Source organism: Herpailurus yagouaroundi, unplaced genomic scaffold, assembly GCF_014898765.1.
Source record: "Herpailurus yagouaroundi ecotype Mexico unplaced genomic scaffold, PumYag 222, whole genome shotgun sequence".
NCBI lineage: Eukaryota > Metazoa > Chordata > Mammalia > Carnivora > Felidae > Herpailurus > Herpailurus yagouaroundi.
Window position 1 is genome coordinate 10,926,701 of NW_024412453.1, and position 20,241 is coordinate 10,946,941.

At 50.0% G+C, this 20,241-nt stretch overlaps 1 protein-coding gene across 4 annotated transcripts in view; it reads right to left on the reverse strand.

The window, feature by feature from the left end:
- The window catches only part of NUBP1 (NUBP iron-sulfur cluster assembly factor 1, cytosolic), a 27,988-nt gene extending 11,318 nt beyond the window's left edge, over window positions 1-16,670 (reverse strand). For 2 of the 4 annotated variants that reach the window (XR_005785636.1, XR_005785637.1), the window contains exons 1-5: window positions 16,499-16,670; window positions 10,250-10,463; window positions 10,066-10,170; window positions 8,208-8,341; window positions 1,453-1,521 (exon numbers count right to left, since the gene is read on the reverse strand). Coding sequence is in view for 2 of the 4 variants with exons in the window: in XM_040459041.1 (XP_040314975.1) it covers window positions 1,453-1,521; window positions 8,208-8,341; window positions 10,066-10,170; window positions 10,250-10,268 (327 nt within the window). In the remaining 2 variants the exon portion in view is untranslated. The remainder of the gene's footprint in view (window positions 1-1,452; window positions 1,522-8,207; window positions 8,342-10,065; window positions 10,171-10,249; window positions 10,464-16,498) is intronic. The other 2 variants (XM_040459041.1, XM_040459040.1) reach the window with 2 other exon arrangements.
- Between the last annotated feature and the right edge of the window lie 3,571 nt (window positions 16,671-20,241).

Below are 20,241 nucleotides of genomic sequence, written 5' to 3' on the forward strand. Positions count from 1 at the left end.
ACAAAAAAAAAAAAACGGGCGCCCGGGGTCTCAAGAGGTTGAGCATCCGACTTCAGCTTAGGTCATGATCTCACGGTTCATGGGTTCGAGCCCCGCATCAGGCTCTGTGCTAACAGCTCAGATCCTAGAGACTGCTTCGGATTCTGTGTCTCCCTCTCTCTGCCCCTCCCCCACTTGCTCTCTCTCTCTCTCAAAAATAAACAAAGATTAAAACAAACAAAACAACAAACCTTCTTCCCTATTTAAACTCATCCTCCACAATGGCAGGCTTAAAAGAGGGGGTAAAAAACGTAATAACCCCACAGGGTGTGAGAAGAAAACAGCATCACTTCGATTTTATCTCACCACGTAAAAAATTCAGCGTCTATAAAATATTCACCTGTTGGTACATTCAGTGCTACGTGCCCATAACTGACAAGTAAACACAGAGCCGTGCTGTGGGCGTGTGCGAAGAAGCTGGTTATGACGGCACACGAGCACACGTGTGGGACCCAAGGCTCTTCCTCCCTCCTGGACGGTGTCATGCCCCTTCCCGAGGCGCCCTCAGCAGCAAATCCCAGCCCTGAGTAGCGCCCAGAGGCCCGGCCTGCCTGCCTCTGGCTACTGTCCAGCTCCCCTACCCGTCACCCTGCCACTAGTCATTGTGCTGGTGACACTCCTGCTCCAGGGCTCCTGCACCTGGCTCCCTCAGCCCAGGAGGCTCTTCCCCAGCAGGATGCCCTGGACCACACCCTCCTAAGCAGCAGTTCCCCTTGCTCCTCCCATCCCCCCTACCCTGCTCTCATTATCTTTGATCTGTCAGCTGCCCCCCTCCCACCAGGGCTGGATGTTTATTTGCCTTGTTGACTACGCTCCCCCAGCTCGCGCACGGCGCCCAGCAGTTATGTGAAGAATGAGCCAATCTAACACCCTGGGAACATCCTAGCTCTCTGGCCTCACTTTAGTGCACTGTCTTCAAGGGGGACCCTTTCTGGGACTGCTTCTTACCACCGAGGAGGGAGAGATCAGCACCTGTACAGACTGCTATAGGGCTGAGGCCCTCCTCCGGGTCACTCGCCTGCCTCGCAGCCTCAGCTCCCTCGGGGTGACGACGAGGGCAAAAACGTTCCCGTATTTCCAGGGTATGGACCCCTGGCAAAGACCGGCCTAGCTTTCCCAGGCAGAGTGAAGTTTCTGTGTCCTACTTCTGCATTTCACTCGTGTTTCCCTTCCCCTCCAAGAAGGCATTGAAACTCATGTTTCTCAAAGGGCGTGGGTGGACTTTATATACAATGGCGCGGCCCCCCCCCCCCCCGTCCCCAGCGGTGGCTCACGTGGAGGCGGACCAGTGAATGTTTGTCTGGTTTCAGCATGGCCGGGTGGAGACGCACGGCTCTGCTCCGTCTGGGATCAGCGCTCGGCCCGGCCGTCTGCCGTGAGGATACTGGCTGTGGTGTGCATTACAGTTCTCACCTGTTCTCCTTCCAATCCCATCATCTTGGGAATCGATGGCCCACATATATCGATGTCCAGAAGGGCGACCTGGGAAACAAGAAGAGACCAGAGCAGTGATGCAACTGAGTGTGCAGCCCTCCAGACGTGCACTACTGGGAAAGAAACGGGGCTTGAGGAAAAGAGGAAGTGCAGAAGATAGAAACTAAGTCAGATGTGGACCAAATGGAATCTCAGGGGAGTTACAGCATGCATCTTCCGGGCGACGGACACACAGTCGAGAACTCCCAAAGAGAACGCGGCACAGTCCATCAACGCCAAAGATTTCAGCACCCGCCCCCGGGTCAGGCCCAACTCCAGGGTGATCTAACAACCCAATGTCCGGTCAAAGATTCGGGTGCAGCCACTGCTCACTGTTCACTCGGCCTTGACCGTGTGCCTGAAGGGGAGGTGGGTATCATTATGCCTGCTTTACAGAAAACGAAACTGAGGTTCAGAGAGGCCCACTGACTTGCTCAGTAAGCAAGAAGAGCTGGGACGTAAACCAAGGTCTCCCGACTCCAACACCGGGCCCCCTTCCATGACCCCGTGGGGCCTGGAGAGGAGGGCCAGGGTGGAGGCTCTCGCTGACTTCTGACCAAGCTGCACTGCACTGTGATCGTGAAAGTTAGTGATGGCTTCCCCTTAACGCCTAAGAGGACACTGAAGGTAAGGAGGAGGTCGAGGGAAGCTGTGTGAAGGCTGGGAGGACTCCTCCCACCCCAAACGCCCCAGCTTCTCCGCGTGACACAGGACAGGCTGGGAGACGCCTTCAGGAACCCTCTGAAGAGCAGGAGGGTTGGTATTCCTCTCAAGACTGCGACGTCAACAATCCGGAGTGCAGCACCTCCGGGTAACTTTTGAACCTGCTCCAAATCCGCTTCGTGCTTCCTCTTCGCTGCTCCCAGCAGACCCTAGCCTCCACTTCCTCACTCCGCTCACCCTGGATCAGGAACCGGTTCATGATCAGATCAGCCTCTTGGCTCCCCCGCCCCCTGCTGGGCCACCTGGAGAACGCAGCCCAACGATTCTCAAGCTGAGGACCCGGTTTCCTTCCCTTCACACTGGCACTCGAGGCTGGTGGGTGTTAATGATCTAGACGTTTTACCTCAGGGCCTCACGACTCAGGAAATCACACCATCACTGCAATCCTAACAGGCTTTCCTCGCACCTTTGGTTTCTACTCACTCAGTCTCTGCATCCTTTCTTAGGGGAACGATTTTATCAGTTTAGAGGAACCAGGCTCCCCACAACCAAGGGAGCAAATCCTGAGTGCAAAGACGCAGGAGTGCAAGAAACACATCCCATGCATTCTCTTCCCTGGTGGTTTACAAAAAGACTGACATGTCTCTGCTATCCAGACCTCTGGGCGGCCATGTATCCTGTCCCCTTCACACTTCCTTTTGAACCTGTCACTAGCCCAGAACCGATCCAACTAACTCCCTTTCTGCTCAAGCCAGAGAACCCTAGTAGAGACAAACGTGCCTGAGTAAACCTTACTGGGGCCTCTGTGGAAGGTTCTAGAAGCCTGATGAGACAAGCAGGCTTTGCCACAACGATCTCCCAGCCAGAGACTGGGGGAACAGGGTACCATCAGGATCCCAAACTTCCCCTTAAGAAGAGGTGATGGGGACACCTGGGTGACTCAGTCGGTTAAGCGTCTGACTTCCGATGAGGTCATGATCTCACAGTTCGTGAGTTCGAGCCTGGTATTGGGGTCTGTGCTGACAGCACAGAGCCTGGAGCCTGCTTCGAATTCTGTGTCTCCCTCTTCTCCCTGCTCCTCCCCTGCTCACACTCTGTCTCCCTCTCTCTTTCTCACAAAAATAAACCTTAAAAAAATAATAAAATTAAATAAAAAAAAAAAAAAAAAAAAAGAGGTGATGGGAGGTAAGCTGTAGCCCTGATGGCATTCCATCCAGCCACCCGTGTGGACTGTTCTCTCCACCCCAACCGTCATAGCTCCTGATCCCAGAAGCCAATGTTCAGGAGACCATCGGACCCCTTCCAAGCTCTAAAGTCTACAAGCCCCAGACACATGCCTTATTCAGTCCAGAAGCCCCCAGAGAGGGCCCGCTAATGCTACAATCCCCTTTCAGATCACAAAGCAAGATGACCACTTGGTCCCTTGTGGGAGTTGGTGACTCTGCCGCGGAAAGACAGTGTGTGAGCTTTTGTGGTCTCCCAGCTGAGGTGTCACTTTCGAAGCTTCTGCTCCCTTCACCACGACTCACAAAATCCCAGACTGCCGGTGGTCAGTGGGAGCGGGGGGTGCGTCGTCCTAGTTCTGTTCCCTCGTGGCTCAAGACCCTTTGCCAACAAGTTGTTGGGACACCTGCCTGCCTTGAGTGCTAACACAGAACAGTCCTGCTGAGAGTCAGGGATGTGCTTCCCCGAGACAGGGGACAGAAAAGGGACCAGAACTGCCCCCCCCCGAATTTAGGGAAGGAAGGAACACGTGCTATTTGAGATTAATCAACACAACAGATGCAAAGTCTACTGTCCGTCCGTCAACAGCCTCCAGCCTTTGGAGACAGTGACGTTCCCAGTCATGAGAAGGATCTATGGGGAAATACACTTTCCTAAGTGCAGACTTTTTTTTTTTTTTTTTTTGGTAAGCCACCAGTGCATCAAGAAATCCAGCCTATCAGCCCTATTTCCACACTAGATGGCGTGTTTCCCTTCAGTTGCGGAGTCCAGACAACTACTTCAGAACGTAACTAGTGGAAGCATCGTTGTGTGTGTAAACAACAGTCTCCTTCCAAGTGGTTACTCGCCTCTGGCCTGGTTAAAGCCCATCTTCGGAGAGCCGTTTATGAATATGCCTGACCGCTTCTAAAAGCGGAGAGCATTCCGGTTAATGTGGATATTCTCTCAGGGAAACCGTCACAGTTTTTGGCTGACCAACTGGCCAATGTAAATGTGATCCTCAAACGGCAAGGGACTGACAGAAGAATCAGTCAACAAGTAAATTTTGAACCTCCTCAGCACGGTGCTTGGGGTAGGCTAAAGTTGAAACTGTCACCACCTCCCCCTCCTGTTCCACTTGGTGGATGAAGCAGTAAGGATGGCCGTCACAGAATTTACCGAGCACTTCCCACGCCATCAGGCACCATACTGAGCCCTTTACATTTACACCCATTACTTCCTTCGGTCCTGACGCTCATTTTACAGAGAAAACGGAGGCAGAGAGCCTGGGAACCTGCCCGAGGTCACAGAAGCCGTGTGGACGAAGCTGTGATGGGAACCCAGGCAGTCTGACTCCGGAGCCGGTGTTCCTGCCCACCACGCTCTACAGCACCCACCACCCTGGAGCTCCGATTCCACGCTTTCTCCAAAAGCGGTAAGGCCCTGCTTCTTCAGTCTCCTGGACTCTCCCTTCATTTGTTCCCTGGCCACTGTTCCACCCACTGCCCTACTCCGGGTCCTCCAGGAGCGGCCACAAACACCGCCTCCTGCCTGGCTTCCTGTCCCCTCTAATGATACTCAGTCACATGCTTGGCCGACTTCAGCGCAATGCTCTTAACACAACGCTCAAATCCTACCTCTTTGCTCGCCAAATGTCTTACCAGGTCATTCAAAGCCTCCCTGGTCTGGCTCAGCCTCGTCTGTGGCTCCCTTCCCTGGAGGAACCCCACCAGACTGCCTGCCACACACACTTCCCTCAGTCCCTGCCAGAGTCCAGAGGCTGCCTTCTCCAAGCCCAGGGGTCCCTCCAAGTTCTCTCTCCCATGTCCCAAATCCCTAGAGCACATCTTGGAGGGTGGATGCCAAATTCCAGAGAAGCCCACCTCAGCCACTGGAGGCCGGCAGGAACAGCTCCAGCACCAGCAAACGATCGGAACAAGAAGGAGGAAGAAGGGAGAATTCAGAGCCTGGGTGAGTCAGAGAACACCGAGCGTTTCAGATGACCCAGCCCAGCCGCTTCACTCCCGGCCTGTGGCCTCCCCAAGGGTTCAGCCTTCCTCCAAAGAGGCACTTCCCCTGCCAGCACCGGTGCTTCTGGTGCTACAAACCAAACTGGGGGCCAGTAAACTACAATCTGGGCGCCAAACCCAGCCCGTTACCTGTTTCTGTACAGCCCACAAAGTAAGAACGGTTATTACGTTTTTAGAAGGGTGGAGAGGGGGAAGAAATTACACAGTTTCATGCTATAAAATTCAAGTACCAGTGACAATAAAATTGTATTAGAACATGGCCATGTTTGTTTCTTTACAGATTGTCTATGGCTGCACTTATGTTTAAGGGCAGGACTACATACTTGCTACAGAAATGATTTAGTCTTTGTAGGCCTTCCTATGGCCTGCGAAACCTAAAATATTCACATTTTGTGTACAATGTTCTTTACACAAAAGTTTGCCAACCCCTGGAGCAAACTCTAATTTCTTTTTTTTTGTTTTGTTTTTTGTTTAATGTTTATTTACGTCTGAGAGGGACAGAGACAGAACGCAAGTGAGTTAAGGGCAGAGAGAGAGGGAGACACAGAATCCGAAGCAGGCTCTGAGCTGCCAGCACAGAGCCCAACGTGGGTCTTGAACTCCCAAGCTGTGACATCATGACCTGAGCTGAAGTCGGCTGCTCACCGGACTGAGGCACCCAGGCGACCCGCAAACTCTAACTCCTTAATCCAGTGATTTGAAAAATGTATTCCTAGAGTCCCTGGATACTGGTGAGGTGTCTCAGTGGCCCCCGTGTATACTGAGGGCATGTCAAAATGGTAGGCTTGATCTCCTACCCACTGTAGCTGGCTTTCTTGCAGAAATGAAGCCTCCTGTTAAGATCTTACGGGGGTATTTCACACTAACATAGAATGGTTTATCTCCTACAAGGATAAAACGCTGAGATTCACCCAGCTTTCAGAATTTAAAAATAAACACATGGCAGTTTTGAAACTTCGATATGAAATTAATTGCACTTCTACATTCCCTTCTGGCACTTTTTTATTTTTTTTTTTAAGTCAAAAAGCAGAGGGCCATTTATCAGACTTAGAAAAGAAATCTGAACTGAAACTCAGCCCTCGTATATAAAAAAATTACTCCACATTCAAAATGCACGAAGAGAAAACTAATACCCAAAGATAAGCCCATGTACGAAAGGAGGCACAAAGACCACGGGAAGAACGGAGAGAAGAAATGGCTTTCAACACGAACAAAATACAACTGTTTTTCCACGTAGGCCCTGAAGAGTATCCTGATGCACCAGAGCGCAGCTCTCTGACCCACAGCACGCACAGGGCCCGGCAAGCCACGAGCCTTCGGCGAGGGCTGTCGTTTCGGGGTCAACCTACCAGAGACTTGGAGTCTCAGAGACACCCAGGCCACTCTAGTAACTCTGATGTGTTAAGTATTTATTGGAATTTTAAACAAAACTTCATTCTAGAAAAAACCAAAAACACAGAATGTGTTCTGTGTTAAAACACACACACACCCTGAGGCACCTGGGTGGCGCAGTCGGTTAAGCGTCCGACTTCAGCCAGGTCACGATCTCGCAGTCCGTGAGTTCGAGCCCCGCGTCAGGCTCTGGGCTGATGGCTCAGAGCCTGGAGCCTGTTTCCGATTCTGTGTCTCCCTCTCTCTCTGCCCCTCCCCTGTTCATGCTCTGTCTCTCTCTGTCCCAAAAATAAACGTTGAAAAAAAATAAACACACACACACACACACACACACACAAATCATAAACCACAGTATCCATGGTTTTATTAGGCATAAAGTGGCAACCAAAGTGAATAGGAGGGTCATTTTTCTAAGGTCAATGCACAATTATCTCGATTCCCATGAATAATCCAACGTATTTTTAAAAACCGCAGGGACTGTAAATTTCCGTTTGAACTTTGTGGTAAAAACATTTTCCCCCCTCTTCCTCACCACACCACACCTTTCATTAAGGCTGAAATCCAGAGAGCAGGCCCAGGCAGCTGGGAGTTTTCACGCCCATGTGTACACTTGGCCAACAGTGAGTGGCCCAGTTCAGGGGTTGGCAGACGTTTTCTTCCTCAAGGGCCAAATAGAAAATACAGTTGACCTTTGAGCAAGACAACCCCTGTGCAGTCGAAAATCCATACAGAACCTTTGACTCCCCCCAATTTTAAGTACCAATAGCCTACTGCTGACCAGAAGCCTTACACATTAATAGTCAATTAGCACTTACTTTTGTGTTACATTGTGACTATATTCTTACACTACAGTCAGCTAGAGAAAAAAAGGTTACTAAAAAACTCATGAGGAAGAGAAAATACATTTATGGCACCATAAAAAACCCACATGTAAGTGGAACCATGCAGTTCAAACCCCTGCTGTTGAAGGATAAACTGCATTTTAGGCTTTGTGGGCAAAATCAAGGATGCTATTTACCACTTTAAAAGCAACCATTTTTAAACGTAAACACCATTCCAGCTCACAGGCCATAAAAAGAGAGGGGCTGTATTTGCCCTTGGGCTATAGTTTGTAGCCTCCTGGCCTAGAAACAGGCAGAAAGGGGCTAATAAAGAGAAAGAAGTCTGAATTTGACAAAATCATCAGCACACCAAGAGATTAAATGTCCACCTGCTATCCGTTTTCATAGCTGGAGAACCTAACAAAAATACTTCACTTCACTGTTTAACAGCTATGCTTTCCTCCTTCTCTCTGCAAGGATCTAGATTCCAAGGAAGCCAATCCAACTTAGTCTAAGGAAACCGTTCTCTACAAACCCTCAGAAACGCTCACACAGGAGTCTCTCCCAGTTTTGCCCAAGGTCCCACCTGTGTGTTTTCATCCTCTGCTAGGCCGTGGGCAAGGTGGGCACTGAATGTGCTTTTTCCAACACCACCTTTCCCGGATAACACCAAGATTTTGTGTTTCACGGTCTTCAATTTTTCCTTGATTTCTTCTATGGCTGCAAAGAAAGCACATCAGGTGATGAAGCCTCTGACCAAAGGGGCTTGCCAGAGCTAAATCCTTGGGGCTCTTTCAAGGGATTGTGGGTGAAATACAACCTAGCTAACGGCGATAATAAGGACTGCCAAGAAAATAAGGCAATTAGCACATCTGAAATCTCGTTTATCGGTTGACCGGTCTGTGTCCTCTTCCTAGAACATCAGCTCCAGGAGGACAGAGACTGTCTGCAGCATCCACTGCTACATTCCCAGCTCTAGAAGCGCTTCACCCACATTAACATGTCCCAACCGGGGACAAAATCTGCCCGGGAACATTTTTGGTTGTCACAAGGAAGGGGTGCTATTGACATGTAGTGCATAGAGGCCACGATGCTGTGACATGTCTAACAACGGGCAGGACGGTCCCCCACCCCCCAAAGAATTATCCAGATCCAAAGTTCAGTAGTGCCAAGGCAAAGAAACTCTCACAAATAGCAGGCACTTAGGATGACCACGGATGACGATCACATACTACACATTTACTACACATTCAATGTTTCACCTTCCTGCAAATCCTTAAAATACCCCCATGAGAGAACTACTGCCCCTACACACACTTATTTAAAAAGTGGGCGCCTGGGTGGCTAGGTCGGTTAAGCGTCCGACTTCGGCTCAGGTCATGATCTCACGGTCCGTGAGTTCGAGCCCCGCGTCGCGCTCTGTGCTGACCGCTCAGAGCCTGGAGCCTGTTTCAGATTCTGTGTCTCCCTCTCTCTCTTCCCCTCCCCTGTTCATGCTCTGTCTCTGTCTCAAAAATAAATAAACGTTAAAAAATATATATAAAAAAATAAAAAATAAATAAAAAGTAGGCTCCAAGCCCAACGTGGGGCTTGAACTCATGACCTTGCGATGGACAGTCGCAGGCTCTAGTGAGCCAGCCAGGTGCCCCTTGCCTGTTTTTATGGAGAAAATGGAGGCTCAGAGAAGTTAAGAACCTCGCTCAAGGTCATACTGTTTGTGGGACCCAAGAACCAAACCCAAGTCTCTTTGAACACCTTCAAAATTCTCCCAGCCTCCTGCTTTTTAAGATCTTTCTGTAACTCCCCGGAGTCTTCCCCCACCCTCCCATTTATCCTTCGTACTGATTGCTGTGATAAGTTATTTGCTTGGTTGCTTATTGTGGGTCTCGCCTGTTAAACTAACATCCACTGGGGCAGTGACCCCGTCTGTCTCATTCACAGTACCCCCAACACAGACCATTGTGCCCAGGGGGTGATGGATGCATATTTCTGTTAAATGAACGCGAGAATTGCTCCTTTTTCAAAGGAAGACGATGTTGTCCAAAGAATAAGCCCGAGCCCCGCCTCCCCCACCCCCCAAGTTCAAAGTCTATAAACCCTACTCCTCGTGCTGAAGGCCTCCTCCGACCACTGCCGGTCACTGTCACTCAAACCTCCGGCCCCGCCCACGCTTCGCCCGGACTCCGCTCACTGATCCTTCAGGCTCCGCCCCAGCCCGCTACTTCCCTTTACTCTTCCAGGACTGAAGGCCCCGCCCCAACCCTGACTTTTCCACGCCCCGCCTCCTCTGGGACCACCCCTCCTAACAGGCATCCCGGTCCCGCCTCTGTCACTCAACCTTTGGGCCGTCCCTCATCACCATCAACCATCAGCTGTCCCCGCACGCCCCACCTCTTCCCGGCTGGCGCCCTTCACTTCCGGCTCAGGCCTCGCCCCTTCCTCACCTGGGTCCGGAGCGGCGCCGGCTCCGGAGGCGCAGAGCCGCTGGTTGGGGCACCCCTGACATGAGGCCCCTCGGCCCGCCTGGGCGCTGCCGGTCCCGGGACAGCCTGCATGGGGACAAGGTCACAGTTAGAGGGGTTCCTGTCCCTCCAGCCCCCCCTATCCATGCCCCCTCCGCGCGCTCACCCTGAGGCACCTCCTCCATTCCGGCTGTCTTCGACGTCTGCGCGGGTCGCCGGAAGCCGCCCTTACGTACTTCCGCCCCTTTGAGCCCAATCTGACTCTCCAGCCACGCGAAATAAGTCTCAGCAAGAGGGCTGTGTGCATGCGCACATCTTGTCTGAGCCGCTGCGCGTTCTGAGCTGCAGAGATCCTTTGGGAATTCTTCAGCACCTATCTCCTGGGAACAAAGGCATTATCCTACGTGATCTCAATGCCATTTCATACCCAAGAAATACTGATGCGAAATTGTTAGCTAACATACACTTTATATTCAAATTTAAGAGCCATTTAATCCACGGTCCCAGATAAAACTTGCCCTCCACATCCCCATCCTGGATCCAATCAAAGGTCGTATCTTCCTTTTGTTCTCTCTTTAGCCGCTTTTAAATTGTTTTCCTTTTTTTTTAATTAAAAAAGTGTTTGAATTTATAAGAGCGAACCCCCCCCCCCCCCCCAGGTACGCATGAAACGGAGAGCGGGGTGCGGGGCATCCCAAGTAGGCCCCTCACTGAGCCCAATTGGGGGCTCGAACTCACTAGCTGTGAGAGCGTGATCTGAGCCGAAATCAAGAGTTAGGGGGCGCCTGGGTGGCTCAGTCGGTTGAGCGTCCGACTTCGCTCAGGTCACGATTTCACGGTCCGTGAGTTCGAGCCCCGCGTCAGGCTCTGGGCTGACAGCTCAGAGCCTGGAGCCTGTTTCAGATTCTGTGTCTCCCTCTCTCTCTGGCCCTCCCCCCCCATTCATGCTCTGTCTCTGTCTCAAAAATAAATAAATGTTAAAAAAATAAAAAATAATAATAAAAAAAAAGAGTCAGACAACAGACTAAGCCACTCAGGTGCCCCATTAGTCTTTTCAAATAGAGAACAGCCTTCCTCCTTCCCATGTTGCCCTTGTTTTGTCCTTCAGGACATTGATACATTTGGATAGTCCAGGCCAATTGTCTTATAGAATACCCCATTATCTTGATTTGTCTGATCCCCTGCCCTTATGATTAGATTCAGGTTAGAAGTTTTCGGCAGAACATACTTGAGTAATGTGCTTTATTGTTGTATCACAGCTCGATGCCCCCGAATTCCCAGGGGGAATGTGAGGGCTTGGTCACCTGGGGAAGCTGCTGTTGCTCCGGCGAACGGTACCCTTTTCCATTTGTAATGAATAAAGATTGGGAGGTGATTCGCTCAGAGCGTGTGACTAGCCCGCTCATCAACGTGCCACTCTGGTTTTAGCATCGTTACTGCCTACATCTGTTATACCTGTGTTCCAAAATTGTGCCTTTGGAGGAGAAAAGCTCACGGTCAAAGTAGTTTACTTTTCCCGAGGTCACACGGTTCATGGCGAGGGAGCCAGAGGAATGAACCTCGGCCTCCCAGCTCCAGAGCCTGCAAGGTCATCCGTAACATATGCCAGGTGACTCCGTGCGAGGTGCTGGTGCCACCAAAGTGCCCTGATGCCTGTCGCTCTGGTGCCCGTCTGGTTGGGACAGCAGATAATCAAGCAGGGAATAACAGAATCATAAATGCTACGGCAGAACACAAACGGGGAAGAGTCAGGGAGGAATTCCTTACAGCTGAGCAGGATACATCGACTGGGACAGGGCGGTGGCATTGACAAGTGGGATCTCAGACGGAATGAACAGTGTGAACAAGCCCAGAGAGGAATTCTGACCTCTCAGGCAGGGACTGTTGGGATCTCCAGTTTGCAGATAAGACAAGGTCAGAGAGAGGGACTTGCCCGAGGTCTTAGAGCCAGGAGGCTGCACAGCCGGGCTTCCAACAGAGTAGGGCCTGGGCTCTCGACCACACGTTGGGACCCAGGATGCAGATTCCTCTTTGTGAGACTCAGAGAAGCGAAGGGACTTGGCCCTGGGCCTCCCAGCCAGCAGGCCTCACTCGACTCTTGTGACCACAGGCCCTTTTCCCCTCGGCCACACAGCAGAGGGCTGAGGCCAGCCCGCCACTTCAGATCTTCCTTACTGATGTCCCCCAAGACATTTCCAGCGTATTCCTCCCAGCTCTTTCCTTTAGCCCTACTGCTTCATAGCGCTCTTCGGTCTCTCGTGACCCAGGGGCCCGCCCACGCAGCGAGTCTGCTCGGTGGCAGCGAAGAAAGATCTTCTGTTCTTCAACCCCTGTCTCGCTACTCATTCCTCACCACCAGGCTATAGAAACGATCTCCTTCCACACTAACAAGTGAAATCGGGGCGTCTGGGTGGCTCAGTTGGCGGAGCGTCCGACTCTTGATTGTGGCTCGGGTCATGATTTCATGGTTCGTGAGATACAGCCCCGCATCAGGCTCGGCGCCGAGCACGAAGCCTGCTTGGGACTCCCTCTCTCTCTCGTGCTCCAACTAAACTCTTTTGTTTAAGTAAGACCCAATAAACCTCTCAGCTTTGCTCTAGGTCTCTCCTCCTCTCCCCAAACTCCTGTCTCACCTGGGATGCAATTTTCCATCTGTGGGAGGGGGAGCAGATGGGCAGCAACCAGGCTGCAAAGCAGATTCCCAGGCCCATCCTGACCTCCTCAATCAAAAACTTCAAGGGCTGGGCCAGGGAATCCTCATCTTTACTCACTCACTAGGTAGTAATTATATTCACTAAAGCTTGAGAACCAGTTCTGAAGACGAGTACACCTCAACACTCAGTTCTTGGCCCATTTCCGGTCACACTGTCCACATCCTCCCAGGATGACCAGCTTTATGCTGATGGCATCCTCCACTATCCAGTAGGAAACATTCTCCAGTCTTCAGCTCGTTTCTTCTTAAGTTCAGACACATGTCTCCCAGTCAACACCTGATGGATTTTACTCCATGGGTGTCCCTCAGCTGTAACCAACTTCCATCCACAAGTTTTTCCCCCAAACTAGTTCCTCCTTCCGGAGTTCTGATCTCAGAGAACAGCCCCACCACTGCCCTATGAACTTGAGTCCAAAATCTGAGCATCAGCCTTGCTTTCTTCTCACCATCTCCCTTGTATCAGTCATCCACTGCTGTGTAAAGAGTCACCCCAGATATATGTAGTGGTTAAAACAATGGTTTATTTCTCACGAGTCTTCCGTTTTTATCTGGGCTCACTCGTGTGGCATCGTTCAGAGGAGAACGGAGAAGATGCTCAGGTGCGCCTCCATTTCCCTCCACACGGCCCCCGTATCTCTACACGGTCTCTCATCATTCAGTGGTCTTAGCCTGAGCGCCTTTCCACGGCAGCTGTAGCAGTCTGCAAACAGGTGCAGGGTCACTTTCCCACACCATGCTGGTCACATCAAGTGACAAGGACAGACTAGGTTCAAGGGGCAGAGAAACAGAGGCCACATCTTGATGGGTAGAGTGGCAGGTGCATAAAAGAAATGGCGGTCAAGACTGGTGGCCATCGCTGGAAACATTCTTGAGGTCTCCCTTCGGGTCCGATCAGGGATCAAGTCCCATGGCACACACCTGTGTGTGACGCGATGGCCTCCCTGCCCAAATGCCCCAGTCCCTCCCCCCTTGGGGCATCTGTGCCCTCCCACTGTGAACAGGGCCTTCTCTTCCCAGACTCTGTGCTCAGGCATGTGACTTACTTTGCCAACGTGATGTGTTAGCCAACGTGACCTAACACAAAACAGACATTTGCCCGTTTTCCCTTTCTTGCCCCTCTGCCATCGCCAAGAGTACACGTCTGGGCTGGTCTGTGAACGGGAAGATGTGGGACAGAGCCACCTACCCAGACCCACAGGTGACCACGGATGTGGGAGTGCGGAAGGACCATCCGGTCGACCCCCAGACTCATGAGCCAAATGAACACTAGTTGTTTTGAGCCCTCCAGGTTGGGGGAGCAACAGACCCGCGATGTCTCCTTGCTGCCTTCCTCCCAGACCTCATCCTCCTGGGCCTTAGCAGGCCTCGCTAGGCTGTGCCTAGCGGCTGTGCCTAGGCCGGGATGAACACCCTCCAGACCGCAGAGGCTCAAGGCAACAGTTTATTTCTTGCTCCTCCTACTTGTACACCTTCACTGGCAGAGACCTGTTCGTTGTAGTTCCTCGACGATACAGAGGACAGAGGCCCGACCATCTCCTGTCGACACTGTCTGAACACAAGCCTCTAAAGATCGTGTGATTTGGGGGCGCCTGGGTGGCTCCGTCGGCCAAGTGTCCAGCTTCAGCTCAGGCCGTGATCTGACGGTTTGTGGGTTCGAGCCCCGCGGCGGGCTCTGTGCTGACGGCTCGGAGCCTGGAGCCTGCTTCGGATTCTGTGTCTCTGCCTCTCTCCCTGCCCTTCCCAGCAACCTGTTCTCTCTTAAGCACGCACGCTCTCGCTCTCTCTCTCTCTCTCTCTCTCTCAAAAATAAACATAAAAAAAAAGAAAAACAGATAGCGTGATGTACACACTGCTTCTGAAATGCTTCCAGCCAGAAGTGTCCTGTATTTGCATACCTTCCGTTCCAACGAACACACGGTCATACCCAAAAAGGTGTGGGGAGGGTGGTCAGTCGCGTGTGCTGGAAGGAGAGGAAACCCAGACCGGCACGGAATCATCTCTGTGGTTTCTCGGGGTTTCTCTCCTACACGTCTTACGGTCCTTTCCCCTTACAGTTCAGACTGGGTTACTCTGCTACTCTGACACCTTCAATGGCTCCCTATGGCCCAGGCTAGCACCAATCTGGATGTGGTTTTCAGTGGCCTCCATGACCAAGTTTATTCCTCCGGCCCCACTTCTCGCCGGGTGCCAGTGTGCATGCCAAGCTCTATCTAAAATGTCGCTCCAGTAGACATTTCCCCGGGCACCCCAAGCCATCACTCTGTGGCTCACACAGGTCCTTTGACAGGAATGTCCTCCCTGCTGGCCCTTGCCCCGTCCTGTGACGTCTCAGCTTTCCACATCATCCCACGGAAGTCATTTCTGGCCTGTGGAATCCACGGCATTCTCCTTTCCTGAACACAGAGTGTTCCAGAAGCCTGTGCCCAGTTTTCTGTTTTAGTAACTTGGGAGGTGTGAATGCTACAAACTTCCCAGAATCAGCGTTTCAAAGTGTATTTACATCTCCTTTACATTTACTTAGTTTGGGGAGTTTGATAGATTTTAAATTTAAGATTTTTATTTCGGTCCCCCTGATTGAAGATGGCAATGAGGACGAAAACAACAAAGCGAAAGCTGGAAATTTTGTCGTTTTCAATGTAGAAAACTTAGCAAGTGCCAAAAGATTTAATTAGCTACATTTTTAAATGCTCTTAAAAATAAGTTTGGAAAACTAGAGACACAGCAGAACGATCAGTGATTGCCAGGGGTTGGGGAGGGAGGGACGAACCCGCAGAGCACAGGGGATTTTCAGGGCAGGGAAACTTACTGTGTGACACCATCAGAGTGGGCACTTGACATGATGCAGGGGTCAAATCTCACAACCTTACAGCACCTAGTGTGAGCTCTAACTCAAACTGTAGACTTTAGATAATAATAACGTATCAATATTATGGTTCACCAATTGTAACAAATGACCACACCAATGCCGGGTGTTAATAACAGGGGAAACTGGGGTGGGGGAGGCAGAGAAGGAACTGTTTGGGAACTTTCTGAACTTCCTGATAAATTGTTCTGTATGCCTAAAACTGCTCTGAAAGCCAAGTCTCATACTTCTGAAGTTGTTAGGGCTCAAATGAGCACGGGGAGGGCTAGGACACGCGTGTGTATACCTCCTGGAGGTCGTGTTTCTCAACCTACCCACATACCATGATCACCTGGGGGCTCCTCTGCCGAGGACCTGCTCCCCGACACCTGTTAAGTTAGAGTCTTGGGCAACGGCCCGGGCATGTAAAGGGGTGCTGAACCCTGTTTCCAATGTGGGGTTGCGGTTTCCCCAAGCTAGTAAGTAACACTGCGGGCGCCAGCCAGGTGGTCCAACAATTCAACTCAGTTTCTCCATTCTGAGGCTCTTTACCCGGAGATAGCATTTGATTCCGCAGGATGCGGGCTCACTTTTACAGGACTGCCTCCCCACCCGCACCCCTCCCCTTCGCTGACTCCAAAAGCCAGTTGCAAGCCTAGGCTGTCACCTGTGCTTCGGACTGCCCGGCTGTGGAGTGGGGATCCCAACCTCCTTGGACCTCAGACGCCGGTCCAAAGTCCAGCTTGCTTGGTCTTCTGACCGACTAGCTACCAATCAGCTTTTCCAGGACCTCCCCCGCTTTGGATTCGATTAGTTTGCTGGAACGGCCCACAGAACTCAGAAAAAAACTTGTCACTTACCAGATTACTGTTTTTGTTTTTATAGAAGGAGAGAATTCAGAAACAGCCAGACGAGAGAAATGCACGGGGTGAGGTTACGGGGAGAGACTGCAAGAGCGTCTGTGTCCTCTCCAGGCACGGCTCTCTCGCCAGTTCACCAAACTGGAAACTCTCCACACTCGGTCCTTTCGGATTTTATGTAGGCTCCATTACACAGGCACGCTAGATGAAATCATTGGCCGTTGGTGATTGGCCCAAATTCCAGCCCCTGGGCGGTGTTGGGAGGGTTGGGTGGGGAGGGATAGAAAGTTCTAACCCCGCAAAAGCTTAGTTGGTTCCCTGGCAACCAGCCCCTTCCACCCCTGGAGGTCCGAGATCACTTCGTTAACATAACAAGAGACACCTTAATCGCTCTCTTTGGAAATTGCTAGGGTTTCAGGAGCCCCTTGTTGGTAAGGGGAGGAAAAATGCTGACTCCAATTCTTTTGTTGTTGTTGTTTATTTTTGAGAGAGAGAGTGAGCAGGACTGGGGGAGAGGAAGAGACAGAGACAGAATCCAAAGTGGGCTCCAGGCTCTGGGCTGTGAGCGGTCAGCACAGAGCCCAACGCGAGTCTCAAATTCACAAACTGTGAGATCATGGCAGGAGCCGAAGTCGGAAGCTTAACCAACTGAACCACCCAGGTGCCGCTCCTGACTACAAATCTTATGAGGTGAATAACACTGGGCAAGTGCCTTCCTATCTGCAGCCTCCGTTTGCTGGTTTGTAAAATAGGGATGATAAAAGCATTTGCTCCGTGAGGTTGCTGTGGGGGCTAAAACACTATAATTCAGGTAAAACACCAAGCACAGACCAGCCCGAGAGCAAAGCTCCAATACAGGCTCGTGTTTAAGTAAACTTAGGATTGTAGGTGAGAACTACAGAGTTTTTTTTGCAAACAGGGGGACAGACGCCTAGGCAGGGAAAGTTGCCCGAAATCAAACTGCAGGCCAGTGGATGAAACAAGACTAGCACCTGGGTGAAACTGGTTAGACATTTAGACGCTCATTCAGCAGGGCGAGAGCATTTTAAACACAGGCAGGTGGAGAAAACATGCCCTTTTGAAGTGCAAGGGAGGTGCCTGCAGTTCCGCCTTTGACCAGTCGGTGGCGCTCTCCTCCCGCCTATGATCAAAGTAGTCAGGCAAGACCCGGAAAAATTAAGTCTAGGTGTAGAGAATTTTCTACCTCTTCCCTTGGATCCAGCAAAAATATCTAACAAAGAGCTATCTACACACACCGTGGGCACTTAATATACAATTGAGTCGAAAAATAAGGTTCAGATCTCGTGTATATAGGGAAGCCTCCTCGGGTGTAGGCTTCCAAGAACAAGGGTTCTAGAATCCGGGTGTCTGTGTTCAAATCCCATTTACCAGCTCTTGTGTCTTCTCTTCAGGCCACAGCTTCTTCCTCCGTCAAATAGCAATCATAACGTTAACTACCGCAAAGGGTTAGTTGTCGGGAGGATTAAACACGTTGACATTCCAGTAGGTGAACAGTGATATCTTGCTGTGGCCTTAATTTGCATTTCCCTAGTGTGTAATTATGTTGAACATCTTTTCATGTGCTCATTTGCCGTGAGCATATCTTCTAAACCGAAATGTCGGTTCAGATCTTAAGCCCATTTAAAAACCTTTTTTGAGTGTTTCATTTTGTGTTTCAAGAATACTGTATATTTTGTATACAAGTCCTTTATCAATTATATGGTTGGCAAATACTTCCTCCTAGTCTGTGGCTTGTCTTTCTCTTCTCTTTAGGATGTCTTTTGGGGTGCCTGGCTGCCAGTCGGTAAAGCAGGGCAACTCTTGATCTCCAGGTTGTAGGTTCAAGCCCCATGTTGGATGTAGAGATTACTTCAAAAAAATCTTGGGGCACCTGGGTGGCTCAGTTGGTTAAGCGTCCGATTTTGGTTCAGGTCACGATCTCACTGTTGGGTTCATGGTTTGAGGTCCGTGTCAGGCTCTGTACTTAAGCTCCGAGCCTGGAGCCTGCTTCGGATTCTGCGTCTTCCTCCCTCTCTCTGCCCCTCCCCTGCTGGTACTCTCTCTCTCTCTCTCTCTCTCTCTCTCTCAAAAACCAATAAATATAAAAAAAAATTTTTTAAATAAAATCTCGAAAAAAAAACAATGACTTTTGAAGAGACATTCTTAATTTCGATGAAATCCAGTTTGTCCGTTTTTTTCTCTTATGGATTGTTTTCAATAGCTCATCTGGGAACTCTTTGCCTAACATAATGTCACAAAGATTTTCTGTTTCTTTCTAGAATCTTTATATTTAGGTCTGTGACCCATTTGGAGTTAGTTTTTGTATAGAATTTTGGTATACAGTGCAAGATGTGGGTTGAAATCCATTTTTTTTATATGTATGGATATCCAATTGTTCTAGCACCATTTGTTGAAAAGACTATTCTTTCTCCACAGAATTAACTTTGTGCCTTTGTTGAAAGTCAGTTGACTGTGAATATGTGGGTATATTTCTGGATTCTCTATTCTGCATTGATCTCTTGGAACTCTGTGCTGCTCCATTGATCTTTGTCTATCTTTATGCCGATACCATACTGTACCTTTATAATAAGTCTCAAAGTCAGAAAGTCTAAATCCTCCTACTTTTTCCTTTTCAAAGTTGTTTTTGGGTATTTTAGGTCCTTTGAGTTTGCATTTAAATTTTAGAATCAGTTTATTAATTTCTACCCCCCCCCCCCCCAAAAGAGCCTGCTGGGATTTTCACTGGGTTTGCTTTGATTCTAACTTTCAACTGGGGAAGAACTGACATCTTAATGCTATTGAGGCTTCCACACACATAATACATTTCTCTATTTAGGTCCTTTTTCATTTCTCTCAGAAATATTTTATACTTATTTTTTCCCCTGTCTTTCTTTTCTCTGTTACTTGTTGGAAACTTTCTATTGCTGTGTCTTCAATCTCACTGATTTTTTTTTTTCTTCTGCATTGTCTAATCTGCCTCGTTATGGACTGAATGCTTGTTCCCCCACATTCACCCCTAATGCATATGTTGATTCACCCCTAATGTATATGTTGAAGCCCTGACTCCCAAAGTGATGGAGTTAGGAGGTAGGCCTTGGGGAGGTGATAAGTGTGGTCATGAAGTAAGGTCTTAGGATGGGATTAGGGACCTTATAAGAAACGAGTGACACCAGACCTCTCACTTTCTCCACACGAGGAAAGGCCACGTGAGGACAAAGAGAGAAGGGGGACATCGATAAGCCGGCCAGAGAGCCTCACCAGAGCCAAGGAGGCTGGTACCCTGATCTTGGACTTCCAGCTTCCAGAACTGTGAGAAATATGTCTCTGTTGTTCATAAGCCACCCCAGCGTATGGTACTTGGTCATGGCAGCCCCAGGTAACTGAAACACGCCTTCAATCCCATCTTGTGTATTTTTCATCTCAGACATTATACTTCCTTCTCTCGATGTTCAATTCATGCGTGTGTGTATGTGTGTATATATATCTGCCCTGTCTCCATTCAACGAGTCTTATCTTTTCCCTAACCTCTCGAATACGTGTAATGCAGCTGTATATTTTTTAAAAGTACATTTTGTAATATTTATTTATTTTTGAGAGAGAGAAAGAGAGAGACTGCATGCACACAAGCAGGGGAGGGGCAGAGAGAGAGAGGGGAGACACAGAATCTGAAGCAGGCTTTAGGCTCGGAGCTATCAGCACAGAGCCTGACGCAGGGCCCAAACTCACAAATCGTGAGATAATGA